Source organism: Vipera ursinii (assembly GCF_947247035.1).
Source record: "Vipera ursinii genome assembly, chromosome: 1".
Taxonomy (NCBI): Eukaryota; Metazoa; Chordata; class Lepidosauria; order Squamata; family Viperidae; genus Vipera; species Vipera ursinii.
The window spans coordinates 78,378,366-78,406,322 of NC_139512.1; the positions used below are offsets into that span (position 1 = coordinate 78,378,366).

Here is a 27,957-nt window from a genome sequence, read left to right on the forward strand (position 1 = left end):
TTCAGAACCAACTAACCAACTAAATAAACAAATGCCCTGACTTTTAGATTTGAAAGATCTCACAAACCTTGGGGTAACAATACATACAGAGAGATAAACACACACATCCTCAATTTATCAATGTGGTGTGCAAGATGCATGGTTTGCTGACTCTTCTCATAGATAATGGTTATATCCTATTCTATTTGCCTGCCAAACTGGTTATTCAAACACAGGAAAGTGACAGATGAAGCATTCCAAATTCTGTGGTAGCTAGGAAAGAGACAAAACAATCTAACCTTCTTGCCTTATCCGTATATGCACTTCCCTGAGAACAACAGTGTTCAAGAACAATTGGACAGAACAATGTGGACAACATCATTCAGAAATAAGGGAGCCAATAAATAACCCAATCCCCTAAAATTCTCGAACTTATTTTTACTAAAGGTTCTACCAACCCCAAATTATGTTATGTTATCTTACAAAGCCAAATAAATCCACACAGAATATTGAATTCTCCAAAATTACTGCAAATATAATTATGGATGAGGAGGTAATAATCCGTATTGTCCACAACCGAGTAGTCTATCTGTTACAATATGATTGTCGAGTGAATAAAGAGGTGAAAAGGATTCAGCTACATTTTTTGACAGGTGATGGACAGCTCCTGAAATAGAAAGCAATAGGTTTCCAGTCTCGAGGGTATCACTTTCAAATATATCAATGTTCTAAGGGTGGATCAGTTTTCCCTGCTATAGCCATCCTGCTGAGAGGTGAAGTCCCAAGAAAAATATAGGAATCCGGCAGCAAGGCTTTGAGGTGGCAAGAACCAAGGGAGGTTCAAAGACAAGGCTGTTCAGTGGGTAGCACCCCCAAGCACCAGGGAGGTTAGAGGTTAGTAAAGCAGGAGCCACTGTCCAATAAAACAGTGTTTAGAAAACCTACTTGGCAGATAAATTGAGGATCTGCTTACATCTTTCCCAGCTTTCTTAGTTGCATACTGATGCTTCCCACTGTGATTTGGGTACAATGTCCCTAGCATCTACCTTAGTTACAAGCTGCCTGACTCTAGACTCAGGCAGTTTAAATGTGGCTGGAAACTTTTAATCAGTTTCCAACATCATAAATAAATAAATAAGCACCCACTGTCACAAAATTGATTTATCACAACCAACTTTCTAAAACTAACAAAATAGAAGTTTTCCCATGGGGAGAGAGACAAAGCAAATTCACCAGCTCTAACACATGCAGTTCCCATATCCTTCTTACTTCTGACAATCTCTTACACTGGTGACTGTTTGAGCTGTTCTGTATTCTATTCTTCAATGGCCTATAAAATAGTTCCATCATCTATTCTCATCTATTATGAGAAAAGAACAAAATTTATATTTATATATCATCTGTAAAAATTGATTTACAACCCATATTCAGAGTGTTAATCATGGTAGTACAGGAATATTTCACATCCTCAGTGATGCTCTTTCATATTTCATGAAATAGGATTAGGTCCAATTTCTGCTAATTCTAGATTTCAAATCTGAAGGTCTCCAAATCTCTCTCAGAGGGAAACCATGTTAATTTGATTCACAGAAACCACAGGAAGATTAATACTTAATTTTCTCTCATTCAGGCTAAACCTATAAGGCACTTTTAACACTGCTTTTTAATAGTTCGTTATTATCTGTACTACTCTTTTTTATAGATTTATGTATGTATGTATGTATGTACATTCATTCATTCATTCACATTTCTGAACCACTCATTTCCCTCAGAGAGGGACTTTGGGCAGTGTAGAATAAAATATTAAAATATAAAAACAGCATATAAAAGTAAAAAAATAATTTAGAACGTGGCAAGGGTGATTGAACCCTATTAAAAGTAGTTAAAAGGGCAAAGGAAGGGTTCTCAGGGCACCAACCAGCCCCATGGCTGGTTGCATGGATCCCCACACAAGGCCAACCCCATCCAAGAGCAAAGATGATAAAACTCCTGGATACAGAGGGGCTGACCCACTTCAGATGACCTGGGGTCAGCTGATATCTTTGTTCCCCAATCAGGCCACAGCCTCCAGGCACCATGAAACAGCATCAAGCATCAGTCACCTCACCCAGGATAGAGTTATATAACTGGATATCATCAGCATACTGCTGATACTTCATTCTATGGTGATGGATGATCTCACCCAGAGGTTTCATGTAGATGTTTTAAAAAGAGCAGAGAGAACCCTGAGCTCTGTGGAGCTTATCTTTAACCACTTATCTTTAGCCTTCTCTGTAGACACTTATCCTTGTCCATGTAATAGTTTGATATCAGAATTGGACAAAGAATTGCAGATGGCACCTGAACAACACAAAGCAGAATGCTCTATCTCCTATCTAGAAGACAGTTATTTAATAGACCTTTTAAAAAGCCATCCAAATTAATGCCTAAGATTCTACAACTCCACTTAATCTACTTAGTAAATAGGCAGCTATCAGAATTATCTTCCAATACCCTCGTTCTTGCTGCCTGATCTAAGGGTTTTTTTACAATGGAAAAAAATGGCTTCTGCTTCATATATTTGATAAAGTGGGGAAAAAAGTGTCAAGGTTTGACATTAATGAAGAAAGAATTCTAGAAAGGCAGCCTAGAAAGGATTAATGTGAAGCTAGACGTTCAAGTCACACAGACTAAACTACTACAAATGGCAATGGGTAAAAGAGCTTTTCAATGTGATACGGATTCTAAAAAAAAACCAGACAGAAACAGGTTTTTCTCAGGAGAAAAGATGGATGATTAAAAATCAAAGATATTAATTAAAAATCATTTAAAGACCTAGAATTTGCTCATAATGATTTTTTTTCAATCTTATTTTAGAATCATGGATCAAATACACTGTAGTTTGACTAGAGGTAAATCCTGTTATTACATACTAAACAAAAAGGCTAGTATGTAGCCCCCTTAAACAGTTTTCCCTTCAGTCTGATTTGCTCACAATCTACCTAGTATAATTTTTTTTCCTTGAGTTAAAAACAAGAGATTTCTCATGCCTGCGCACATTGCCTGGAGCCAGTAATAGCTTATATAGCTGTCAGCAAACTGATAAGAGCCAAAATTACCCCACAGAGTCCTCTTTAAAGAAAAGCCAAAAGCAGCACATTAAATTAAAAGGGGGAAGGGTCACAGAAACCAGTCACTCACGCTGTTAATGTGGCATTAAAAACAAATACATATATTATTTACTCCAGCAAATGTCTGATTTGACCTGGAGATTGAAGCCCACTTGGAGGTTAGAGTTGAAGCATTTGGAAAAGTAAAAATTCTCCTTTTTGTCTGGGTTTTTTTCTCTGAATAAAAAGGTTAGAAAAGCACTAACTTCACTCTCCTTTTTGGTATTAAAATGAGAGTGGCATGACAACAATAATAACAGCAATGATGGAGGAGAACGGGGAAGATGGAATTGTTTTCCCATTAAAGCCCAGAGCTTGTTTTGCTCATTGCACAGTAATATGGGAAGTTAGCTACCAGAAAATAAGATTCAACTGCCACTACATAAAATCCATCCAAGACAAAAAAAAATCAAATAAGTGTTATTTCAATGGCATACAATGGTATCAAAATAGTTCTTCACATTGTAGGAAAAAGCCATGTTAGTCTCTGTTGGCGAATCAGGATCCGGTAGTACCTTTTCCACCTAAATAATTTTATTAAAAAGCACAATCTTTTGCGAGTTACAGCTCACTTCATTAGGTGCTTGATGAAACAACAGTATGTTTTCCATCATCTGCTTGAGCCTGTATGAACAGGCGGGAAAATCCTTCTGTATTCCACACCACTGAGTCCTTATCCCAGCTTAGCAAATGAAAACAAATATCAGCAACGTAGATGGAAAATAAACACATTTTCATTTATTTCAATTTAAATCTAATATTCGTCTCTATTTCCAGATTAAATATCAGCTCAAAACCCATCAAAAACAGTAGAGCTAGCCATATTTCAGTACTGCAGAATACATTATGCCCATAAATTGGCTAGTGATGAGAATCTAGAGTAGTAGATGCAGGTAAGAAAAAGATACAGCCAAAAAGCACTCCTGATTCTGTCTTCAAATCTAATTTTATACTGAGGGAGCCTTTGTTTCTGTTATTAGGCATTTGGGAACCAGAAACCATTGCCAAACTACTACAAATTGCCCGGAGGTCTGGCGGTATTACCTGAACTAGCTTCTGCCCATCCTGATCTACAGACACACTGCCCCCAAAATGCTTTTGGCTCCCCAATAAATTACTGCAATTCAAAATAATAAAATCAAATACGTCTAGAGAATATGAGCCTAACATCCCTCTTTATGCTCCTTGAATCTTTGAGACTTCAGTCACTGCATAGTATATATCTCTAGGAGCCTGTTGTCAGCTCCTTCTTTCTGCAGCTTTTCTTTAATACGTATTTTCATGAGTGGTAACTCTTCATGTTATCTCTTTCTTTCTTTCTGTGTACAGAAGTTCTCAGACTCTATTCTCTACTCACTGTTGATGAAGGGATTCTTCACGTCTCACGATTCCCCGAACCACCCACACAGAAACTACACTAGCTTTCTTTCAGTGCCACTGCTTTGGTTTTCCTATTGTGTTTTTTCCCCCAACAGTTTACTTCTGTTGCTTCTCTCTTTGAAATGTTAAAACAATACATTTTCTCTTCTCTTCTTTTGGCAAAGCTTTTAAATCATTTCCTACTGTCTCTTACTTTGTGGCATTCTTTTTTTTTCCATCTTATGTTCTGCTGTCACATTTTGGTAGCCTTTAAATTCCTTCTCAAAATGCACCTATTTCAAGAAAACATCAGCTAAAACTCATAGTTCCTATTCTCTGATGGTAATTCAGTCTATATACCAAAGCCTACACTTGGAACAGACCTTTGTTTTGTCATACTGGGTTCAGACAACCTGGTGCTCAGGCACACTACTGTGCATCCTCACAACTTGCTGGTGCCACTAGAGTCTTCAGCCATCCAACTTTTTTTAAAAAAAATGAATGAAAGAAATATCATAGGAAGCTGACATGCCTCAAACTAAAGCCATAGCCTCCAACACTATAATTATTTGCAAGAATTTATTTAGGCCCCACTGGGCTACAGAGAACTAGTTTTTTGGGACCAGCATGCCTGCTATATAATTCATTTTGTGAGCAGAAGTGTCCCATAGCAAAAATGTTCTGATTATATCCAGTTCATGCTCTCAAAATCCCAAATCTGCTCGTCTAAAAAAGTTATCCACCTGTCTTACGTCTATAAAACACAACACATGCCAATAATACTACATATAAATAAAAATGGACAACTATGGACAGTTCTTAAACCACAGAACACCTGTATTTATTCTTTCTAGATTAAATGCAAGAATAAATATGTAAAAACGATCCATCAGCAGGATATATCTCAAAAAACAAAGTGGGACCAAATTTGATATGGGAGGAAAAAATAGGCAAAAGCAGGACTACATGTTTTCCTACCTAGTTTTCCTAAGTTGCTGTTTTAAGAAGAAAAGAATATTAGAACAGAAAAAAAAATTAAATTAAGATTTTATTTTGTGTTCTCGCATACCTGCTGTCTTGATCTTTTATTTTTACAAAGGTCAAACAATGATTGTGGGATAATCATCACCACTAATTATAGCTTTATAAGACTACTGCAGGCATAAGCGAGAGTTTAGTTTTCAGGCTCCATGTGGGTTTAACATAAGGGAGGGCAAGTTGGAGAAGAATGCTTACTAAGAGCCTTTTGTAGAAATCAGACAGGCTATAGAGCTTCTTAACAGACATGGGGTGGTCTTGAAATATCCATGTGTTCAACCAGTGTGCTTTAACTTTCTTAAATTCAGTTGGCTCTTGCCTCTTCCAAGCAACAAGTCTGCTAGGGCTAGATAAAGCCAGAAGAAGCCTCTGGAACTTTGTTTGAGGGGATGTAGGGCAGAAGGAGGACATCTGCACACTTCAAGCACACATGGTCACCATATATATATATATATATTTAAAGTCATAAATAGATTATTAAGTCTAAACACACAAATCAGATTGCAGAATTAGTAGTCAGGTATCAGATAGATTTAGATCAAGTAGATTAGTAATTAAAATTCCCGGTAGATTTGTATAGCAAAATGTTTAGCCTATTTAATTACAAAAATCTGAAATTGTAGGACTTGCTTAAGATCTCAATGCAAATTAGAGCTAAAGGAAAAGGAAAAGAGAAAATCTTCCATCTTTCACATTCCAACACTATTATCAAACCACAAAATACCACAGCTTCTAACCTCTGGTTTATAGATCTCAAGGTGTTGTTTTAGCTGCTTTCAAAAGTGAGATCACATTGAATAAAGTTTGCTTCTAAAACACTCAAGTCCACCCATGAGAAAATACTGTACAACAACCTTAACAGCAATGATTAGTTCCAATACAGTATGAAATGCATTTTCCCTCAGCAGCAGAAACCCATATACCTATCCAAAAACATTTTGTCAGGAGTTTTTGTTGGGGATTTATGCTGTTTCTTCGTAAAAGAGTTTTTGTTTATGATACACAACTATTTAAATATACAAAACAAGCAGTTTTAACAAAAATAGTTTAGAAATTATTTCAATATTAGAACAAATTATTACAGAAATTTAATGCAGCGGTCATCAAATAGTCAAGAAAATGCTTAAATTAGAATATATCTCAGTGCACACAACTCACTTCTAATTTCAGACTTTTCTCAAGCATTTTATAGCCACAAACAGCTGCTTTAAATCTATGTTACTCTGCATGGTTGCAGTACAAATATTACAAACATGCACATACATATGCTTGCACATATCTTAGTACTACACTGTATGTGGATTAGCAAATACTGTTTTCTAATAGACTATCAAATTGGTTTTAGATTATGACACTTCAAACACAAGGGGATGTAGTTATGTGTTACATTTAACTTTCCCAAATCATACAGTAGTATGTAACACGAACATACAAATAGTACCATGAACAGTATTATTACAGCAAGATGGCCAGCAAACAGACTGATTGACTGAATCTTTAAGCAGTGGAGCACTATGAAAAAATGAGATTAGATTGTATTTTAAAAAGAACAAACTAGTGACAAACAGCACCAGCCTTAGAACTGACAATGAAGATACTGAAATGGTGGAAGGCTTATGCCTTTTAGGATCAACCAACAAGGGTAAAGGAGCCAGCAATACAGAAATATGCTGCAGGCTAACACTTTGTACAGTAGCCATGAAGGCTCTAGAAAAAATATTTAGATGCTAAGATATCCGTGTATATACAAGGATCAGAATTATGCAGGCAATGGCTTTCCCTGCAGCAGCCTATAGAAAACAAATTTAGACTCTAAAGCAGTATAAAAAGAATATTGATACGTACCAACTTCAGTGTTCAAAACTTGCAAAGTATTAAGCATAGTGATTCACTAGAACTTCTCCCATAAAGCTCACTGCCTGTTCAAATCAATTATTTTTATGGTTGATCGCATAGTCAGCCAGATGTTTATTATTAATAGTTTGATTCATTAGACAGTCACACAGAAATTTAGACTGAATCTGGCATTTTTGTCTACCTGTCAAGTCCTTCCCAAGGACCTGGGATAGGCAGATGTTGTTTGAAGGTGTTAAGCGTATCATCTCAGATGGGAACTATTCCAAGCAAAGCTGCCTTTTGACATTGACTGTTGGTGATTTTGCCAATACTGAAGGTGTTCAAGTAGTGCTCCAGCTGTTCTGGGATTGCACCCAAGGTGCCTATTACTATTGGCATTACCTTGCTTTCTTTTGCCACAGTCATAATAGTCTCATTCGTAGATTTATGTGTTTTCTAATTCTCCCCAGTTCTTTCTTTTCTGTTGACTCCAGGACTATAGTGTCCACAATCCAGACGTTTTTTGTCTTTCTTATCAAGAATTGTAAGTCCATGGTGTTACACGTTTGTCTGTTTGAATTCTTCTTATTATGGTTGGTCACACAGTTATAATTATCGTTGGTCGCACAGTAAACCAGATATTTACATTGCATTTAACATTTTTATCTGCCTATCGAAGAACCTGGGATAGGCCAATGTTTTGTTTGATGGTGTTAAAGGTATTGGTTGAAGGATATTGCATTTTCAATCCACTTTTTTATATATAACTCAAGCCACTGAACATACTCCTGCCTCCTCTTTTCCCAAAACAACAATTTTCTGAGGTGAGCTGGTCTGAGAGAATGATTGGCTCAAAATCATTCAGCCAACTTTCATGCCTATAGCCTTACCCCTTTACATATAAATATTTTATAGAGCTAGGACTGAAATGTATAAATCTTTGCATGTTGCATCAGTAGCTATAACAAGCAGAACATGGAAATATAAATGCTATAGTAGGCATGAATTTCATCTACGTACATGCAATATTTTGTTATCCTTCATCTGACCAGCAAAACAAAGCAATCTCTGGATGCAACTATGCTTAGCTGTGGTTTCCTACTTGCACAAACTGAGGATTAAAGCAGGAGCAAGTGACTGAAAATAATTACATAAAACATGCACAAATATTTGTGTCCTAGCCAGGAAACTATCTGGATGCAGACAATCACAAATAGCCATGAAAATAATGTCATATATAAAAAGCTGAATTACAGTAAATGAGCCAGAAAAAATTAAAATAATGAATAACAGAGTTGGAAGGGACCTTGGAGGTCTTCTAGTCCAACCCCTTGCTCAAGCAAGAAATCCTATACCATTTCAGACAAATGTTTATCCAATCTCTTCTTAAAAAACGCCAGTGATGCAGCACCCACTTCTGGAGGCAAGTCATTTCACTGATTAATTGTTCTAACTATCAGGAATTTTTTCTTTAGTTCTAGGTTGGTTCTCTCCTTAATTAGTTTCCATCCATTGCTGGAGGGTTGAAATTTTGATGCAATTCAAAAACTGTTCAGCCACATATGATGTTTCTTTTGAAGCTACATCTGGACTCTAAGCACATTATATTAGTCTTAAAAACAGTTCAGAAAATTGGGATACAAATATAGCAGACATGAAATCATATAGTGGACAAATAACATAGAAGAAAATATTCTGAAACTACAGGAAAGAATCATTTCCTCTAAGCATTCTTATCCCATCAAATAATAGTATCTATGCTCTTACCAACCCCAAGTGTCAGGCGTTAAGGTCTGAATTGTCTCAACTCAACTTCTAAAGCTTTAGTCTACTCTTTTGTTTAATCATGGATGCTTCCCTAACAGCAAGAAAGTATAACTCTTCTAAGACAAGTATGAAAGGGAAGAGCAGAATCCAGCAAGGATCTGCAGTCAATAATCCAAAGAACTATAACACTTCCTTTCTTATCCTCACCTCATCCACTTCGTATTAAATAGAAAACGAGTATGTTTTTAATCTCTGTGTCAAAGGCCACCTTTAACCAATCACTTAGTTCCACAGCAAGAGACAGAAAAAAAGAAAGAAAAAAAATCAACAGCTGCTGAGCAGGTGATAGAAGTTTTCACACATCATCACACAAATTAAAAATCTTCATCCACGGACTATTTTGCCATTCAATATCTATGCTGGATGTAATTTTCCTGAATAGATATTTCTTACAAATATCAAATAACTGTGTGCCACTTCTAAGATTCCACTTCTAAGATACCTTAATATAAAAATCTGCGAATAAATAAGACTGATTATAAATGAAATGCTTGTATTCTATGCATGACATGCAGAAGTAACAGACATGTTTATCAAAAACCAAAGTATGCTACTATTATATAAAATATAGAATATATTGTTATGCATTATAGAATGAGAATACTTATTCTAGAAAAAATACAATACATTCTATCTAACAAGCATTCAAAACTATGCTTTGGCTTAGCTGGCAAGTATGTACCCGAATTATCAGCCCAAATGTTGGAGGTGCGGTGATGAAGATGCAACATATTTTCATATATGGTGGACTTGTAAAAAGGTTAAGGCTTTTTGGATAAAAATTTGGTGGAACATGCAGAAGATCTTTAAGCAAAAGATAAAGTTTTGTCCGCAATTCTTTTTGTTGGGTATAACTACAGAAGCTACTGTTGTGGACACTAAGTTGATGTTGAATTTAATTACAGCAGCAAGACTTCTAATAGGTCAGTATTGGAAGAAGGAGGAATTGCCGACTATAGAGGAATGGACTTTAAAGGTTTCTGACCTGGCAGAGATGGCAAAGATCTCGGCTTATTTGAAAGATCACTCGCAAGAACGCTATATTATGGAGTGGAAAAAATGGATTGAATATATCCAGAAGAAATATGGGACTAAAAAGTTTCACTTAGCATTTGAATGAATCTTCCTTTCTTTTTTTTTCTCTTTTTCTTTCTTTTTATATGTAATATTAATATTGTTTGTAGTTATCTTATATGAGTTAGAGGGCGATAGATTTAAGAGTTTATTGTTGTTAGCATATGGATGTTTATGATTGTTTTCTGTTTTTATACCTTGTACTTAGCTCTGGGAAGTCGGGGGGGGGGGGAGAGGGGGGAGGGGTAGGGAGGGATAGGTAGGGGAGGGGGAGGGGGGATTGTTAAAGATAAAATGTATTTTAAAACTTTTCAAAACTATGCTTTGGCTTTATTGATATAAATTTGCTGAAGAAATGCAATATTTTCACAGGTTCAACTATGGGATTCAATATGTTGCACCCCTTTCAATTTTTTTTTCATATCCTTTCTATTTCTTCACAATAAGACAATCTAATATATAAAAACATATCCAATATATTAAAATGAATATACACAAAGAACACACACACACACACACACACACACACACACACAATATACCAGGAATCCAAATGAAAATAGACTCAATTACAGTAAAACCTTCAGTTAATGGATCATTCAGGGAAAGGGATTATCAGTTAAATCCAAAATCTGTTAAAAATGAATTTAAGTAATTTGTGTCAGCTTAGACAACTGCATAACTGGTCACTAATATAAAAGGTTTTGTTTTCAATCAATATTCAACAATAGACCCACCCATGATTTAAAGGATTCTAGTTTATTAAGCAATAGTGGAGTGATATTGTATCTGAAGTCTATTAAACCAAATTTCAGTAAATCCACTATTTTGTATTATTAGCACAACAAAGATATGAGAATTTAATTTTTTAAATTAATACTGCAAGGAGATTTTGAACTAGACTAAAAATGCATTAGTAATGATCCAAGAACATCCATAAATTCAAATATTGGTAATTATTGCAGAATTTAGGAAACATCCCCATACAATGATTTCCAGGTAAGCTAGATATAAAGAGATATTATATTTAAGTTATGGAAAAGGATGTAAAAACCACTGATATTTTAAGAAAACCTAGCATTAATTTTTAGAAGGACAATATTTAATCTTGCCCTTTAAACCCACGTATATAAATAAGATTTTAAGTACATATCCTTATTTGCAGCTTCAACTGGTAAATATATCCTGCAATGTAAAATTAAACTAAAGATTTAATTGAACAACACAGTACTCAAGAATATTTGCAGAAATGCTGCAAAAAAAGCAACAATTGATTCAAAGATCAACATTTGCAATTTTGTACCCTTTAATAATAGTCCAAGTATACAATTAAAGAAATTATGTTGTTATATCTTAACATACTTGAACAAAAGTTTCAGACTAAAAGAAGAGTTCAGCAAAAGAATAAGTTACATGTGGAAGGTGAGGAATCTCATTGTTATAAAGAGTGCTCAAAAAATAGACTCACACAGGTCTGGAATAGCCTATGGTGGAATTGACAGGGTGGGGGTTGATTAGATGAACCACTGGAGCCCTTCCAATTCTATAATTCTGTGATTTCAGAACACTGACAGATGTGGCTCTAATTTCATTCCTACATTTTTGCCAGATGTTGCATCCTCAATAGACTAAAAGAAAAGAAACAGGGAAGGGAAGTATCTATAAACATAATTACAAATTTAAGGATATGTATTTACAATTCTATGCATTACTCTAGTAAGGTATGCATAATACGTAATAGTATAATAAAAAGTAGAGTGCTAAATAACATGGATACCTGATCACATTAAGATCAACTCTTCTTTGCTATTTTCAATAGTACTCAGAAGTTAACCATTTCTAGCACAATTGTAGCATTTAAGTAGCCTACCCCCAAATAGAGAGTCTAGCAAAAAGTATGAAAATCATAATGAATCAAGGGAGCAGAGACCTCTTCTGGCTATTTGTCATACTGACAAAAATTCATAGCAAAACAAAAACCTCAGTGGGATCTCTCTCACAGACTTAAGTAATCTAATTACCTCACAAATAATCCAAGTCCACATTAGTTTCCAGGACTGCCTCACGTCAAGTGACTTGAATAGGAAAACTATTACCTCCTCATAAATTTGGCCCTCATATTACAGTATGAGTTTTCCTGATATTTATGCTTGATTTCATACGCTTCAATATCCTCCTTGTAACCTTGATTACATTCCCTAGACATTTTTATGTTTAAAATGAATAGGACTGATAGATTGATTCCTCATTAAAGTTCTTTAAAACAAGTTCCAGGCTTTGTTTTTTCAAAGAAATATTGAACATTCAACTGATCTACAGTCCAAAACAGAAGGTTCACATTTTAAAACTAATGCTGGATTATCATTCTAAAAAGAAGCAAACTTGCTTTAAAATTCCAACACACTTTATCTCTGAACTTTGATTATCAGAATCAGAATAGAGCTGGAAGGGACCTTGGAGGTCTTCTAGTCCACCCCCCTCCTCACACAAGAGACCTTATACCATTTCACACATATGGCTGTCCAGGCTCTTCTTAAAAACCTCCAGTGATCTTTTTTTCCCCCTCCTTAATTCCTGGCTGCTTCTCTCCTTGATTAGTTTCCATCCATTGTTTCTTATTCTGCCCTATGGTGCTTTGGAAAATAGTTTGATGTCATCTGCAAATTTGATGAGTTCCCCTTCAATTCCCTCATCTAAGTCATTTATGAAGATATTGAAGAGTACTGGGCCTAAGACGGAACATTGTGGTACCCCACTGCTTGCTTTCCTCCATGTAGATGTAGTGCCATTAAGGATCACTCATTAAGTACAGTTTGTCACCCAGTTACAATTTCATCTGGTGGTGATGTTGTCTATCCCACATTTTCTAGCTTACCAAGAAGTAGGTTGTGGTCTACTTTGTTGAATGCCTTGCTGAAGTCTAAGTATATTTTGTTGGTCTACTAATTTAGTCACTTTGTCAAAGAATGCAGTAAGATTGGCTTGGCATGATCTATTTTTAACACATTGATGCTGGCTTTTAATTATATTAATTATTGGCTGATTGGTCTATAGTTTCCTGGGTCTGTTTTCCCCCCCTTTTTGAAGATGGGAATCACATCAGCTCTTTTCAAATCCTTTGGTAATTCCCCAGTGTTCCAGGATTTTTGAAAGATATGGTACAATGGTTTTGAGATAACATCTACCAATTTCTTTGGAACTCTGGGATGTAATCCAACAGGTCCAGGTGATTTATAATCATCAAGATCAGATAAGTGTTCTCTAACCATTTTTTGCTTACTTAATTTTTATTTCTAGTCTATGTTTTACAGTTACTTTTTTGGTAGGCTGAACTTTTTTTTTGAGTGAAGACTGATGCAAAGAATGAGTAAAGCAGTTCTGCTTTCTCTCTGCTGCCTGTTACTTCTTAGCCAACTTTTCTCTTAAGTGGACCTACTGTTTCCTTGACTTTTTTCTTGTTATTTATATGTTGAGAGAAATGTTTTTTATTATCTTTGACTTTTTGTCACAAGCCTTTGTTCATTCTGAGCCTTTGCTTTCCTGACTTCATCTTTGCAGATTCGGGCTATCTGCTGATATCTGCCTTAGTTATGTGTCCCTCTTTCCATTTTTTGTACTTGTCCTTTTTGTCTTTCAGTTTATTAGAGAGATCTCTATGCAGTCATGCTGGTTTCTTCTTGGATTTCTTGTTTTACTTTTTCAGTGGTATTGTGCTGGACTAAGTTTTATGATCATATTTTTCAGAGTTCCCCAAACTTCTTGAGTTGTTTTCCCCTTTAGGATTTTCATCCACGGAATTTTTCTTACTCTCTCTGAGGTTATTAAAATCAGCTCTTTTGAAGTTTAAGACACTGGCTGGAATATGTTCTATTGCTTGTGATTGCATTATATTGAATTCCAATATGACATGGTCACTTTCGCCCAAAGCTCCAGCAACTTCAATTCCCTCTATCACCTCTCTATGAATAAAAATTAGGTCCAGAATAGCTTTTCCTCTAGTTCCCTCCTCTACCTTTTGAGTAACAAAGTTGTTGTTGTTGGTTAGGAATCTGTTTGATGTCCCACTTGCTGCAGAGTTTGTCTCCCAGTTGGTATCAGAGTGGTTAAAGTTTCCCATTACTACTGTGGTATGTTTCCTACATACATTTGTTAATTGTTTAGCAAAAAGTTCATCTATTTCTTCTGCTTGGTTGGATGGCCTGTAGCATATTCCTATAATAATGTGGTTTTTCCCCCTTTTATATTGATCTATATGGATTCTAGCAGGTTTTCATCCTTGGTTTTGTGGATTTCTGTAGAGATGTAGTGATCTTTTATATATAATGCAACTTCACCTCCTGTTTTGTTAGTTCCCTACTGAAGTTGTGTGGTGTTTTCATGAAACACTGAAGCAGAACGTTTTTAATGCACAGCCTGTTTTCAGCAGTTAATGAAAAGAAGCAGAATGCCATCTGCCATTATTAATAATAAGCAACCCATTCATAAGTTCGAGTTACAACTTAATACAGTTTCAACTTAAAGACAGACTTAGGAACGCATCTCATTCTTAACCTGGGACTCCCTGCACGTTAAAATGCTGGCTTCCATTTTGTAATGCAGAATATGGGCGTCTATCACCTTGTTAAAAGCATCTGTGAAGTGTTATAAAGTGCATGTCATTTATTTATTTAATCCTTTATACATTCATTTACTATGCTAACAAAGCCACAGTCTGTTTTACATAATCTATAAAGTATGTAAAATAATCTTCAGCAGGACAAGATTCAAATTGCTTAATATACAGACCAACATTGATTTAAGTGTCTATGCTATCATTCTTTCTCAGAGGAATCCATGGAGAGTCAGTTTGGTGTAGTGGTTAAGGTGCTGGTCTAGAAACCAGGAGACTTGAGTTCTATTCCTGCCTTAGGCATAAAGGTCAGTTGGGCAACCTTGGACTAGTCAGTCTCTCTCAATCCAACCCAGCTCACAGGTTTGTTGTGAAGGAAATAGGAGGCAAGAATGTTAGGTATGTTTGCCTCCTGAGTTATTTTTAAAAGGATAAAAAATATAATAATTTGCAAGAGAGGAGCAGAGGGAAGCAATGTGACCAAAGTCTCAAAGTTTGACTCCTAGTGACTTTATCAGCATATATCCATGTAGTTTTCTTGACAATAATATGGAAAAGAATTCCTGTTGTTTTCTTTCTAGATCTTAGCTTCACATTTTCCAACTACTCTATAGCCCTGATATTTTTTTAAAGATCTGTCATCTAAGCACTAACTGGATGCCCAATATGTTTTTCTCATAGCACAAACAGTTTAAGGCAGGTGCTACCACTATAATTCTAGACTCCTAAATACAAAAAACAAAGAAACAAAGTCCCTTAAAAATCACCATCATTATTCAAGCTAAACAACAATCAAATTAAAAACACTATTGACATATTATTTTGTAATGTTCTCTGACCTGGACAAATGGGGTAATTTGCATAGATAGACCAAAAATAACATTAGAGAAGAAAGGTCTATGTATGCTGTTTTCAATGCCTGAATGGAAGGCAGTGCATCCATTTAATGAATACATGAAATAAACATATAAATACATTGACAGTCCTAACTTTAATGAAAGTGTGAAAAATCATGCGGTAATCAAATGTTTTTATTTATTCTAATTCATTTATCATTTCATATCATTTCATTTTATAAAAGCAGTACAGAATATGTTTCTGTAATCTCCGTGTACCTATGTTGCGTAATTTACAAATAGGGAATGCAGTCCGCCTCCTTTGAACAAACTGCTAACATTTAGAAACGTGCAAAACATTTTAACGTTTACCCCGTATAAAGTTACCCAACATATATGCACACATTTGACTCACAGCAAAACAACCATTTATATTATACCTATTTCTGCATATTAATGAATATCAATTCTACCTGTCTCTGCATCTCTTCAATCTGCCGCTGGGGTATGCTCTGTAGGATATTGTACAGCTCAGGCATCTTCTCCTCAGGTATCACCACTGAAGCTCTAAATGTAGAAATAGGAAAAGAAAAAGAGGAAACACTTTGAAAAACTAAGCCAACACAGGGTCATAATGTCATAGAAATTAAGAATGGTCTAGAGGGGTCCCCAACCCCCAGTCCGTGGATGGGTACCGGGCCACAGCATGCCAGCAACCAGTCTGCACAAACAAGCAAAGCCCCATCCGTGGGATGCAGGCAGCACACAAAACCACGTACTCTCCAGTTCACGGAAAAACCTTTCTCCATGGAACCAGTCCCTGGTGCCCAAAAGGTTGGGGGCCTCTGGTTTAGATCCAGACATGTTCTCTTCTGAATGAAAGGGTTCCTTTCATTTACAGCAGTGTTTCTCAAGCCGGCAATTTTAAGATGGATGAACTTCAACTCCCAGAATTCACTATGCCACCTTAAAGTTGCTTGAGAAACACTGATCTATTGGAGAATTCAGTAGAGTAGCAGCTGATACAACAAAAAGAGTCTTGAATTTCAACTTTAAAAAGTACAGGGGTAGGGGAGAATTGGCAAAATCTACTTTCTTTCATTTATTGAAGTGACTTGAATCAAATTCCTCCACAGAAGTGTTTGTACTGAACGGACAGATTCCAATAGAAGATCCACGTAGTTAATTAACTAACAGAAATGAGAAAGTTACTTTTCACACAGCTCAATTGATAAAAGCAAAGATCCGAAGGCCCACCCAAAAAAATGAAAAAAGGGAGGAAAGGATAAAAAAAAAGTTTTATCTAGAAAAACTAGAGATTTTTTAATAAAAAGACGACATATTTTTAAATAGTACATAAAATTATTAAAATAAGAAAGAATTTTGTCTATGCTTGAAAATGCAGTGTATCGGTAACATCTGACAGAGAAGCTTGCCTCAGTAAGGACAAAGCAGTTTACAAAAATGCATAAATATAATAATTCTCATGGCGACAATACCCCAAATTTAAAAAAATGAGACTGATTTGACCATGTTTATTATGGCAAAGCACACACTCTGTCAGGGTTCCCTCAACATTAGAGATTTTTATGGATGTGCAATGTACTTTTATGATGGAAGAGTTATTTCAGGGAGTTTGTGTCTGAGCTAAAACACGCATATCTAATCTGAATGTAGAACAGGATATGGAGCAAAACTAGATTGTTTTGTTCTAGATACAAGCAGGGCCATGGTTATTCTGAATAGTTTTCTGACAGGAGCAGGTAAAAGCCAAGGACATCAGTAGCAATAGCAGTTAAGATGAGAAAAGAATGTGAGGTCACTGGGAAGAGAAGGAACGCAGTGAAAACTGTTGAGAAGAGGTAATAATGGAGGGGTGGCATGTACCCACCATAAAATCATTATTATTGTTTTATGGAGTGAGCAGAGCAAGGCTGGCACATGTCATCCTTGTAAATTACATATTGGCTGAAACCCATAATTCGGATATTTTTTTTCCTGCTGTAATATAGCTGTTCCAGAAGTTTGGCAGAACTTCTGGTACAGAATGTATTTGTTTTGAATGTCAAAACATTTTCTATTTCATGCACAACCCTAGTGTTTTTTGTACCTGCTTAATATAACAAAGGAGAAAGTCTAGAATACAACATTTTCTTTGTTTGACTACAATGTTGATGAAAATTAGTCTTCGGTATCTGGATGGTATAACGGAGAAATCAAAAAATGTAACATTCTTTCTTCTACTATACTATCGATGATTTCTTCTGTTTAACATTACATTTTGTTTTCATGCATCTCTTAACCACAGGAAAATGAACTTCCAGGAATTCCCTAGCATTTTTGGATTTAGCGTAGTCTAGGATGCTTAGTTTCCCAGCTGAAACTATGGTTGAGTCTGTCCACGTGTTGTGAGATTACGAAGCTTTCATCCTGCCTTCTGATTGCTAGTTGGTGTTCATGGATGCCTCTGCTAATCCTTTGCCGATCTGTCCTACATAGGAGCTGTTAAGTCTTTATACTGTATGTTGTAGATGACTCCTGTTTTTTTCTTCTTGAGCTACTTGATCTTTTGGTTACTTAAAATCTTTTGGAGGGTTTTAGTTGGTTTGGGCTACAGTGATGTTGTTTAGTTGTAGACTGTCAGCTCTTTCTGTGGTAGTGCAACCCTTTTCATAGCTGGTGTTGGTTATGCTGTGGGTTGAGCAATATGGGATCTAAATAAATCACAACTTTATCAAAAAGTGCCTGACCGCTCAAATCACTACACTCAACCCACTACAGCTGACTATTCTTGTATATCTTGGAAATAAGGCTGGCTTGGTCACTCAACAGCGAGACACTGGTGAACTGGGCCCAGCAACACCTGCATTTTCTGTGTCGCATGAGAAAAGCACATCTTCCCTCCCCTGTCCTGACCACTTTCTACAGAGGAACGATTGAGCACATCCTGTCATACAGCATCACAGTCTGGTTTGGAAGCATCACTGCTTCAGACAGGAAGGCGGTGCAGAGAGTGGCAACGATGGCAAAAAAGATTATTGGCAGTTCCCTCCCTTCCATCCAGGACATAGCACAGAAGCGTTGCTTGAGCAGGGTTCGGAAGATTGTCTGGGACACTACACATCCTCTTCACGACCTGTTTTCCTTGTTATCTTCTGGGAGGAGGCTTCGTGGTATCCAAAGCAGAACATCCAGATTCAGTCACAGTTTTGTTCTATACCGTATTAACCTTGTGAACTCTAAAGCTTCTTCCTTCCGCTTTGTATTCAAGATGGACAGTGATTAATATCTATATGTATTTATATGTAACTGTGTATACACTATATACATATGTTGTATATAGCATGTTTATATGCATGTTATGTATGTGTACACCTTTGAGAGCAGGCAACAGAATTTCATTTTTAATGAAATGTGTGCCAATATGCCCACTGAAAAAAATGGTTATCTATCTATCTATCTATCTATCTATCTATCTATCTATCTATCTATCTATCATATAATAATATAATATAATAATATAATATAATATAATATAATAATAATATAATATAATAATAATATAATATAATAATATAATATAATATAATATAATATAATATAATATAATATAATATAATATAATATAATAAATATTATAATATAATATAATATAATATAATATAATATAATATAATATAATAATATAATATAATATAATATAATATAATATAATATAATATAATATAATATAATATAATATAATATAATAAATATAATATAATAATATAATCTATCTACTATCTACCTACCTACCTATCTATACAAGACAAATGGATTCAATCTATATTTTTCTGAGCCATGCAGTCTCCAAACTAGCCACACAGCAATAACAGAATGAACCTCCTGTACTCCAGAATGTCAAGCAACAAAGAGAAAAATGTATGTATGTACCTCTTCCAGTCCAAAACCTCAGAGAAAGGAAGAACATAAGAATCTGCTATGACAACAGGGATGCAACCAGCCTGAAGAGCATCGCTCAAAACAGCTTGTCCTAAACGTGCTCCCCGCAGAACAATACAGAATGTGGCTTCCTGTGGACAAAAAAAATCAGAAAATAGTCATAATTATTTTTCTATTATCTTATTAAATTAAAACTAATGCCTGGCTTATTCACCATCATGTTTTGGATTTCATGATTATATATATCACATACAGAGTTTTCCTTCTTCATATTATGAAAAACGTTAATTACAACTTTGAAATGCTAAACTAATACCCCAACAATCCTTTTCCAGAATTATTTCAGTCTCTTCAAATGACACCATTTGTCTCTCCGGTGCTCCTATCTCACCATAAAGATTAAAGAAGCCCCATACCTATGTGGCAAATGTGTACACCAGAGTTTCCTGCATTAAACATACACTATTTTAAAAGGTTCATAAGATGCTTATAAATGTGCATTTTTAAACACATAAATACTAGCGTCTGAGTCAGGGCTGCAATGTTGAAAACATAAGAAAGGTAGTTTGGTATAGAGATTAAGAATCAGGCATAATCTCACTCTGGGCATAAAGCCAGTCAGCCCTAGGAAGAAGGCAATGGAAAATCCCAAGCAACCTCTGGGGTCAAAAACTAAGCTGAAGGTACAAAAACAAACACTCAATATTTAAATTACTCAGATCCAGACCTTTCATGAAAAAAAAAGTTCTGCTCATGACTCATTCACATGACTCATGGAAGTTCAGGATCTGACATAAAATAATTAAGTGTTTGCTTTTTGTAGTTGGGAGAAGTTCAGTAATCTTTCTTTTCTCTCAAAATTCTGCTTTGGAAGATAGCTGGAATCCCTCAGAAGAATATCAAAAGTGATGCAAAGACTAGGTTGGAAGGATCCTGTCAATTCTATTTTCTGCCAGACTCCTTAACTACTTCTGTTCTCCAATAAAACTTTTACACTACTAGAGGGGTAACAGTGCACCAAACTCACCATATATAATCAGTGAAAGGTTGTATAAGAAATCTTATGCTTCAGATATTTATCTACAGAACCCCTCATTTTTTTTTTTAAAATAAACCAACAAGAAATGATAGGAGCAAAACGGAGCATTACCTGAAGGATCTGAGGGTAATCAAAGATCAGGTTTTTATGGCAACGCTTTCGAATAAATGGAATTCCCTCTGAAAGGTTGGTACACTTGTCCAAGATTAACACAGATTCTGTATTCTCTGCTTGAAGAGCCTCCAGTTCTGAACGGTATTCAGGATGAAGAGCAATTTGAGAGGAGAGGAGAAAATATCTGCGGAGACTGAAGAACATACAACAGTTGGAACCATATATCTTTAGCAGTGTGTTCATTAGGTAATTGAAAATACACTACTCTTTATGCTGCCAAGGACTTGAGCACAGTGGTTAGAATGCAGTATTGCAGGCTCATTCTGCCGACTGCCAGCAGTTCAAACATGACAGACTCAAAGTTAACTCAGCCTTCCATCCTTCCAAGGTCAATAAAATAAGGACCCAGATTGCTAGAGGAAATATGTTAACTCTGTAAACAGGGCTGTAAAGCATCCTGAAGCAGTATATAAGTCTAAGTGCTATTGCTATTTCTATTACTACACAAATATAGTTTTAAATATTTGTTCTCCTTTGGTTTTTGGTGAACTACGGTAACAATATGATAGTTGGAAAAAATTATGTATCAACCCAATTATAAGACATTATTAAACAACCTGAATGCAGTAGACAGGGCAGTAAAAATACATACATTTGACCTTTATTCTGAACACAATGTGAGCCACTAACATAAATGAATCATGAATAAATATGGTGGAATGTAGGCAAACTATGTCATCCTCTGAATATACTGGTGTCATTCCCAATTTATTCAATTAAAATTATTTTCAAGGATGCACTGAAACACAATCTATGGTTGCACCATTTTTTGAAAATTAGCTACTGTATATTCAAATAAATAGAACATTCTCCAATAAATACAGTAAAGATTGTATTTAGAAGTGGTTTTGAAAGCACTAACATAACATGCATCATATTAGCCCTGGCTTTTTATGCTTTGTCTTAAACTCTTTTATTATTTTTTCTTTTAGTTAAATACCATCTTGTAAATATTACATGGGCAACAGAAGATGGAAGTTATCTTCCTGGTTATATCTGAACTACCCCAGTTTTGTTCAGCAATATTTCCATTCCAAAAACTAAGAACTAGCCTTTAATCAGGTAATTTTTAAAACAAAAATGTAGGTGGCACATGCGATTTATAAACATAATCAGGGCTTTTTTTGTCATAGAACGCTCAGAACGGAGTTCCAGCACCTTTTTTGGATGGAACCTTATAGGATAGGCAAGGCGGGTTGCATGACGTGTGAGTTCCGGCACCTTTTTCTTTTACAAAAAAGCACTGAACATAATCCATTTAAAAATGTACCATCACCATTAAACGTGAATACATATCAATTCAAACTTAGAGGGAGTTACTAATATTTAACCAATACCAGTAACAGGAAGTAACAAATACAGTAAAAATTAAGCTTCAATTTTCAGATGGGAAACCATAGCTTTAGAAGCAACATAATTTAATTTGCGGAGCATTGTCACCTGATAATACAATCAGCAGTCACACATTTGTCTTATAATGGGGTTTAGCTTGTTGCCAGCTTTGGGATCATATCATTCTAATGGTATGCATTTTGATTCATCTGGAGAAACTAGCTCACTGAAATAATTTATAAATTTCATAAACACATTAGTAGATATCTGCTTTATAGTCTCAAAAGAAGACAGGTGAGCCTAGAAAAAATATCTATTCTTCCCTCTAGGCATATGAAACTGGTTTAATTTAAGCCAGATCAGTTTTCCATATGTTGTTGTTGTTAGTTGCGAAGTCGTGTCCGACCCATCGCGACCCTATGGACAATGTTCCTCCAGGCTTTCCTGTCCTCTACCATCTTCTGGAGTCCATTTAAGCTCAAGTTTTCCATATAGCAATCATTTGTCTATGACAATGGGGCAAGATATCAAGTATTTTCTATTCTATTATCTTTTTTTAATAGCTGTCTATTACTTAAACGTACAACTTTATAAGTCACCTGCAGGCAAATATTTTTTATTGTACTGTTAAATGCCACTGCCTTGTTACTCAGACTCTTGTAAAATATATCAGTAAATTAGGTTCACAACTACTGGCACTTAAAGGTCACAATTTGTAATAAAAATAAAACTGAACTCATAAATTTCCAGAACAAATAACAGTTAAAATATGAAGCAACAAACATGAGTGAAATATTGATAATGCTGAATAGTATTAACTAAATATTGATCTTGCTGAATAGTATTAACTAACTAGTATTACTGATATGATTGAAATCACTCCTTCAAAATAATCTTTCAAACCTGCCCTGAATAAAACATAAAGCTCAGGTTCCAATAAAAAGCTGAACCACTCAAGAGTTTGTAGCTACAAGTAGAAGGGAAGCCAGATATTCTTGCTTTCACAGTCTATTTTTCGGATTAAAAAATCCTACTGAATAGCAGTGAAATCTATGCTGAATTTTTACACTTAAAGAAATAGAACTAAAAGCCAGCAATGTTATAATAATAATAATAATAATAAGTTGGAAGGGACCTTGGAGGTCATCTAGTCCAACCCCCTGCTCAGGCAGGAAACCCTATACCATTTCAGACAAGTGGCTGGCCAGTCTTTTCTTAAAAACTTCCAGTGTTGGAGCATTCACCACTTCTGGAGGCAGGTTGTTCCACTGGTTCTTCATGTTCTTCATCTATAATACCTCACTCACTACTTGTTATTTATTATGCCTCTTTCACAGGGCTTCATCAAAGGTAGACAGCCATAGAAGTTGTACAATAGTGTGAAGAATAACTGCAATAGCCTCAATGGAATTAAACTCTGCAGGGCTGTATGAAAATGAAAAGACTTTATATAAAATGTAAAAATTCTGTTTTTACCGCAGCTGCTGATTATGTGTATGTTCTTATGTTTAACTGTTTAAGCTGCCAAGTCATGAATTTAAGACAGGTGGCCATGTAAATTGAAATAATAAATAGATTAAAAATAAATAAACTAAGAGAGCCAGTTTGGTGTAGTGCTTAAGGCATCCAGGCTACAAAATGGGAGACACTGACTTCTTATCTTGCCTTGGGCATGAATTCAGCTACATGAGCTTGGACTGGTCACTCTTTCAGTCCTAGAAGGAAGGCAGTAACAAACCAGTTCTGAAAAACCTTGCCAAGAAAACTGACTCAAAGGCACAAACAAGTGAACTGCAAGTAGACAAATGTTTTTTTAAAAAAAAATCAATTAAAACAAGATTTTAAACATGAACTTAGACTGCATATTTTGATTGTTAAAACAATCAAAGTTCAAACATTTCTTAAAACGTTTTACAAGGTCAAAGTTATCATGAATACAGCTCAAAAATATAAATATATTTCATTTTACAGAATTCTACTCTGCTTTATAATATGAACGTGGAAGCTATTTAAAAGAAACTTTAACCAATCTTCTGTGACATTTTATGAATTTTTATTCATACAAATTATGAATGCACCTCATACACATGAACATAACATTTCACTTTACAGAATTCTATTCTGCTTTATAATATGAACGTGGAAGTTATTTAAAAGAAGTTTTAACCAACTTTCTGTTAAATCTGTAAAGAAAACAAAGATAGAGAATTTGGGATGATCAACAAGAGCATGGTCAAGATGAATAGTTTAGATATAAACGTAAGGGACAACAAGGAAGAGAATGTGATATAACAATAAACATGAAGCATTCCTAACAGTTCTCATGTTTGATAAGGAAGTTTCTGGTTCTGAAGTATACCTTCTAAAGACTAAAACCCAATCATGCAAGCAGATCATAAAATAAGTGAAGAAATAAACAACAGAAGGACTATTTATGGTATCTTCTATTATGTACTAACCAATGACATTTTAAAAAGAAAATGGCAAATGTTTTAAATATATATAAAATAGCAATGAGGGGAACTTTAGGATATTAAGACAAATTCTCATACATTGTCCTTTCAATTCAATTTATTCTTCAAAAAACAGAAGAATAAGCAATGAGAAAATGAGCTCTTCTTGATACTATCCTATAGGAAAGATTTAAGTCAATGAAATGAAAATAACAAGAATATTAATGAAAAGTGATCACGTAATACTGGAGCTATTGGTTTTAAAGGAAAGTAAAGCCACGTATAGTCAAAAACATATAATTAACTTTTAAAAATAGACTTTAATAAACAATGGTAAGTAGGATTGGATAGAAGCAGGAGTTAAGATGTTTTCTTTTTGCCTACCAGGTTAAGTTTTTTTTCCCTAGACATTTAATCTTGCAAAAATAAAAAATAAAATAGAGATAACAAGGAAAGGTCTTAAAAAGAAGATATTAAAAAGTAGTTATAAATAATCGCACTGGAGGGAGAGAGAAAACACCAAAAAAAAAGTGGTGAGGATGCTCCAATAGTATAACAAAGATCTGAAAACAAACAAGAACATAGCCAGGAAATGGAAAGAAAAACAATTTTCCAAGGTAAAAAACACAAGAGTTTGGAATTGAAAAGATAGTCAGAAATGTTAATACTCAGAATGACCTGAGATTCAAGAGTTGGCAAAAGATTTTAAAAATAAAGGCTTCCTTGGTTATGTCAAGTAACAGAATAACAGGGCTGGAAGTGATCCTGGAATTCTTCTAGTCCAACCCCCTGCTCAAGCAGGAGACACTATACCAGGGATGTCAAACTCACAACGTCATGTGACGTGTCATGACGTATCACGACTTTTTTGCCATTGCCGGCAACAGGGTGGGCGCGGTTTTTCTATGATGCATCCAGCCTGCAGGCCGGCAGTTTGACACCTCTGCCCTATACCATTCCAGACAAATGAGCTATCCAGTCTCTTCTTAAAAGCCTCTAGTGATGGATCACCCACAGTTTCTGTCAAAACAAAATGAAGTTAAAAGCGTCTATATTCTACTTACTCAATGCAAAATGTTAATAGAAAAAATCAAGTCCTATTTGACACAGTTTTCTCCAATAATAGGATGTACACAACAATTATGAAGAAAAAAAATTGAAGCATGAGATTGACAGAAATATATATTTATTTTGAATGAGCTTAAATCTCCAGAATCAGCTGAACAGCGATAGGAATTTGTTGATGAACCAATCAAATGGTTATATATTATCCTGGACAATTCATGGAAAATGAATGAAGGGCAAATATTGTTCCCATTTTCAAAATATAGCAAGGTAGAGAATCCAGAGCTTACACAGTCAATCATTCTGACATAATATTTAAGAAGTCTGGGATATATTGAATATTTCAGTTGTCCAGGTCTGAATGAATGGAGGAGTACCAATATTAAGAGACTTTAACCAAATTCTGATCTGACTGGCTGAATTTCTTACCACTGTTAGCAAAAGCACAATTAACTGTACCACATTAGCTTACCCTTGTCCTTTATTTAGCAGTTGTACTTCAGCAGACAGGGGACTATAAACTGGAATGCTGACATCATATCCTTGCCGATAGGTCCATGTAGAAAAACCACCTCCTGCCAACAAAGCTCTGAGGACGACAAAAAGAAAATACTAGATTCCCGTGTGTGTGTGTTTTCATTCATTCAAAAGATTTAGATAATCAGAGAAGATAAAATTTAGAGCAGAAACATACTGATTGAAAGACAATAAGTATACAACAAAAGACAACGTATCTAAAACTTAAGCCAGATTCAGGTACCTGTGTAACAGAACATTTTCTATCTCTTTCAACTGCTGTGAATGGTAGTTAAATGAAAAGCTTTATATTAGTAGTTTAATACAGGTAGTCCTCAACGTATAACAGTTTGGTGATGGTTCGAAGTTATGACGTTATTGAAAAAAGGGACTTCTGATAGTTTTTCACACTTACAACCATTGCAGCATCCCAATGGTTACATAATCAATATTGAGACGCTTGGCAATTGACTCATATTTATGGCAATTGTAGTGTCCTGGGGTCATGTGATCACCAGATTCAAGGTGCTGGTAATGACCTTTAAAGCCCTACATGGCATGGGTCCGGAATACCTTAGGGAGCACCTGCGGCCGGCATCAACTTCCCTCCGCCCAGTGCGCTCCCACAGAGAGGGCCTCCTCAGGGTGCCACCGGTCAGAGAGTGCCGACTGGTGACCCCCAGGGGGAGGGCATTCTCTGTGGGTGCGCCGGATTTGTGGAACCGCTTACCGGTTGAGCTCCGGATGGCGCCTGACCTTCGCTCCTTCCGGCGTGATCTAAAGACCTACTTGTTTGAACAAGCCGGCCTGGCCTGATGGGTTTGGGTTTTATTATTGCTTTTAATGTACTGTATTTATTGTTGTTTTGTATTGGGCATTATGTTTAATCTTTTCTTAATTTTTGTATCTTTGCATTTTAGTATTTATTGCCCTGTTCACCGCCCTGAGTCCTTCGGGAGAAGGGCGGTATACAAATAAAATTATTATTATTATTATTTGCAACCTTCTAATGAGCAAAATCAGTGGGGAAGCCAGATTCACTTAACAGCCATGTTACTAATTGAAACAACTGTAGTGATTCACATAGCAGCTGTGGCAAGAAAGGTCGTAAAATAGGGCAAAAGCCACTTAACAATTGTCTTGCTTAACAACAGAAATTTTGGGCTCAACTGTAAGTCGAGGACTGCCTGTCAATGAGCGTGAAAAGACAGCAAACTTCCAATTTGCAAATATTTTAATTGTCCTTTTCAAGAAAGAAAATAACCTGACTTCTTGCAACATCAAATTCCACCCCGCACTAGATACATCCAGAATCGAAATGTATGCTAGATTAATGGAAAAGAATTTAATAAAAAGAGATTTTTTTAATAATTGCATTATTTTTCATTATCCATTGTTTTTAAAATTATCTCTTCTATTACAAAAAAGATTTAGTAAATGGACTAATATATTCATATGAATAGTGCCTAAGAATTGAACCAGAAGTGGATTTCACTTTCTTTGTCTTAAATTCAGAATACTAAACACAAACTGGTAAATAGAGTCCCCCCAAATGGATATGAAATCTGCCTTCACCATCTATTACAATACAGCGCTATCACTATATTTTCTTAATAAGATAACTTATGTCAGGAAAGAAAAGGGGAATGAATCTACTAATTCTTTGAGATTTCAGCAGCTTTCAATTTAAAATATAATAAAATAATAAGGCAGGATACAAACAAATAAA

General features: G+C 35.4%; 1 protein-coding gene across 7 annotated transcripts in view; it reads right to left on the reverse strand.

Annotated features, from left to right (window-relative positions):
• The window catches only part of EXT2 (exostosin glycosyltransferase 2), a 94,376-nt gene that overhangs the window by 52,468 nt on the left and 13,951 nt on the right, over positions 1–27,957 (reverse strand). For all 7 annotated transcript variants that reach the window (XR_014494449.1, XR_014494450.1, XR_014494451.1 and 4 more), the window contains exons 4-7: positions 26,185–26,301; positions 20,800–20,995; positions 19,641–19,780; positions 16,181–16,274 (exon numbers count right to left, since the gene is read on the reverse strand). Coding sequence is in view for 2 of the 7 variants with exons in the window: in XM_083379571.1 (XP_083235697.1) it covers positions 16,181–16,274; positions 19,641–19,780; positions 20,800–20,995; positions 26,185–26,301 (547 nt within the window). In the remaining 5 variants the exon portion in view is untranslated. The remainder of the gene's footprint in view (positions 1–16,180; positions 16,275–19,640; positions 19,781–20,799; positions 20,996–26,184; positions 26,302–27,957) is intronic.